The sequence below is a fragment of the Micropterus dolomieu genome, linkage group LG18, assembly GCF_021292245.1.
Source record: "Micropterus dolomieu isolate WLL.071019.BEF.003 ecotype Adirondacks linkage group LG18, ASM2129224v1, whole genome shotgun sequence".
Taxonomy (NCBI): domain Eukaryota; kingdom Metazoa; phylum Chordata; class Actinopteri; order Centrarchiformes; family Centrarchidae; genus Micropterus; species Micropterus dolomieu.
In genome coordinates this window covers 28,720,502-28,723,883 of record NC_060167.1, presented here as the reverse complement: position 1 = coordinate 28,723,883, position 3,382 = coordinate 28,720,502, and the positions used below count along the sequence as shown (strand labels likewise).

General features: G+C 46.0%; 1 protein-coding gene across 1 annotated transcript; it reads left to right on the top strand.

Moving 5' to 3' along the window:
- The first annotated feature begins 1,999 nt into the window (after positions 1 to 1,999).
- drd5a (dopamine receptor D5a) lies at positions 2,000 to 3,382 on the top strand. Its single transcript, XM_046028691.1, has one exon. It carries the CDS (start codon positions 2,000 to 2,002, stop codon positions 3,380 to 3,382), a length of 1,383 nt encoding a protein of 460 aa, XP_045884647.1.

Sequence of the window (3,382 nt, the reverse complement as noted above, 5' to 3'; positions counted from 1 at the left end):
ATTCAGACAATGATACTATTTTATGAAATTCCAATGAAATGGTGCTCATATGAAATTATGTGTACAATAGTGATGAATGTATATCTTTCACCTACTGAAATAAATGATAGTTTTCTTTTTTCATATACAAGACCTGCTCTTGTGTTATATCTTCTCAAGTTGTCTGCACTTCCTAACTCTAAGGATCTCTCTGCTTTTTTCGCTGAACTTCTGAATAGGCAGCAATTGTAGTAGACCTTTGCACCACAGGATGGCGCCACGTAGCCTATTTGTGTTTTTTTGGAGTTTAATAGGACAGTCCAAAAGCGTATTTACACTATATAAACTTCTACAGCTGGGATTATTGCGCCATCACTTCTTTATTCATGTCTGCTCTTTCACAAATATGAATGAAACACATAAAGACTCAGTTAAATTTAGGGGGAAACAAAAGTACACAGAATAATATGTATTGACACAAAGTAGGCTAACTGAATTCATCATTTTTCTTTGAGTTTCATTTTAAATGCAACTACAAAAGGCTTATTTTACATGATAGGCCTACATACATTTACATTTTAGACATTATCCTCAAACAGGTCCACAGGCATCATACTTTTCATCTTTCAACATATTAATTCAATGGATGTGGTAACATCTGTCTGTATCTAAAGAAAATATTGTGTCGGACACAGGTTGCCTGTTGCCTCCTGTCATGACATCCAGGGATTATAGGTTAGGCTACTCCAGAGATTTTGGCATCGGGCGTCGGGGGATTATTTTGACGTAGTGTCAGAACGATTTGACAGGCACGCAGACATATCTAAATATATCCGTGACGTTTCAAAGCCGGAAACGGTGCTGCTGCTGCTGCTGCTGCACAGACATACGACGGTGCACAGAGCGCGCGGACCTCCTGGCTTGACATGCCCGCTGAGAGTGTGAATGTGACTCACCTGTTCAGGCAACTCTGAAAAGTGGATGAGCTATGACCTCCAGTCGGCGGTCGTCAGAGGGCAAAAATCCGACAGTACTCAGAGAGAGTCAGAGAAAATATTGATTTTTCTATATTTAAAAAGACCCATTGGCTTTTTTCGTGAATGCGCATGCATTAAAAATAAACGTGGCTTTTTATATCAGTCTGAAAATGTGTTTAAAAAGGGTTTTGGTGGTTTAACTGGTGTTCCAATTTTAGTTATAGGGGAGTCTAGCAGGTTATGGTGCTGGTAAAGAAGTATAAATCAAATCAGATAGATAGATAGAGCATGTTCCAGGCTGTTTGCTTTTTCAGCACCATGGACAGCTCTGTCAGTGCTATAACTTTGGACTGCATGTGAGGCCACCTCCTCTTGAATGAACTTGGTTGGGTGTGTCTGCCACCTATAGAGTAGGCTACATGATGAAATGCAAATGCACCCAGTAGCTGCTTTTTAATATTCTTGTCTATATAGTCCACACACATACATACCTGAGAGGATAGACAAGCCACAATTATTAGACAGCCCTCGAAAGATTTAGAGCTTGGAATTACACACTTTGAAGTTTGCACCGACGGAAAACCCTTAAAATTTTGACGACTTCCTCACACCCCTTTTCTAAATAACGCAGTACACTGTTGTGCGTAACACCATGCACAAGGGAGGCGTGTTTGTGTGTGTGTGTGTGTGTGTGTGTGTGTGTGTGTGTGTGTGTATCTTAGGCTGTAGGGACTCCCTCATCACCCACACCGCGCTAAGGATATCTTGGACTGAGATATTCACAGAGGTAACCAGGTCAGACGACCGGACCGGCAAGGCTGCAACATGCGCCCGCCACTGTTTGCTGCGTTTCAGCCCCTCAGCTCACCTGGCAAGTCGCTCGGCTCAATTTTAATGCGCTCACTCCTCTCTTTCTGTCTGTTTTGCACTCCACATCAGGCTGGCAGCCGAGCGGGTCAACGGGGACAATATGGTGAGTGGATCATAACTGCGCCCGTCCCCGCGCATGGAGCAATGGACTGCAGTTTTACTTGAAGAGACACATGGAGAACCCAGCCAAGTATCTCTCATCGGTGCAGGGGATTGACTCTGTGCAGGCACCCCTCGGAGAGATTATGTGGAACAGCACCGAAACGGAGGCAACTAACGACGGGAAGAAGGATATGGTCGTGCGTACGGTGACGGGCTGTCTGCTGTCCCTGCTCATCCTGTGGACCTTGCTGGGGAACATCCTGGTTTGCGCCGCGGTGCTGCGCTTTCGGCACCTGCGGACCAAAGTCACCAACATTTTCATCGTCTCCCTGGCTCTATCGGATTTATTCGTGGCCATCCTGGTGATGCCCTGGAAAGCTGTGGCAGAGGTGGCGGGGTATTGGCCGTTTGGAACTTTCTGTAACGTCTGGGTCGCCTTTGACATTATGTGCTCCACCGCCTCCATCCTCAACCTCTGTATTATCAGCGTGGATAGATACTGGGCCATCTCAAGCCCCTTCCGCTACGAGAGGAAAATGACCCAGCGAGTTGCCTTTGTAATGATTAGCATAACTTGGACGTTGTCTGTGCTCATTTCATTCATACCGGTCCAGCTAAACTGGCACAAAGCCAGCGATGACGACATGGCTGGGACGCACAACTCTTCCACGAGTCGGCAGATGGAGGAAAACTGCGACTCCAGCCTGAGCAGAGAGTATGCTATATCTTCTTCTCTGATAAGTTTCTATATTCCCGTGGCAATTATGATTGTGACTTACACCAGAATATATCGGATTGCACAAATACAAATTAGAAGGATTGCCTCCCTGGAGAGAGCGGCAGAACACGCGCAAAGTTGCAGGACCAACAGAATAGAGTGCCAACACCACAACACGTTGAAAACGTCGATCAAACGGGAAACCAAAGTATTCAAAACTCTTTCGGTGATTATGGGTGTCTTTGTTTGTTGCTGGTTACCTTTCTTCGTCCTAAACTGTATGGTCCCGTTCTGCGACAGACCGTCCACAGACCGGGACGCAGGTCTGCCATGCGTCAGCGAGACGACTTTCGACGTCTTCGTGTGGTTCGGCTGGACCAACTCCTCCATGAACCCCATAATTTACGCCTTCAACGCCGAGTTCAGGAAGGCCTTCGCCAGCCTCTTGGGCTGTCGTAATTTCTGCTCCAACACACCCGTGGAAACTGTTAACATCAGCAACGAGCTGGTTTCATATAACCAAGACACCCTCATCCACAAGGAAATCGCGAACGCCTATGTCAACATGATCCCCAACGTGGTTGAATGTATTGAGCAGGAAGAGACTTTTGACAGGATTTCACAGTTTTCTCACAACAATGAAAACGCCACCGACTCGGTTTGTGACTTGGAGGACTGCGAGGCAGATATCAGTCTCGATAGGATGTCACCGTTCACACCCAATGGATTACACTGA

Coding starts and splice junctions, on each gene's coding strand:
- drd5a (XM_046028691.1), top strand. CDS start 2,000: ATGGAGAACCCAGCCAAGTATCTCTCATCGGTGCAGGGGATTGACTCT.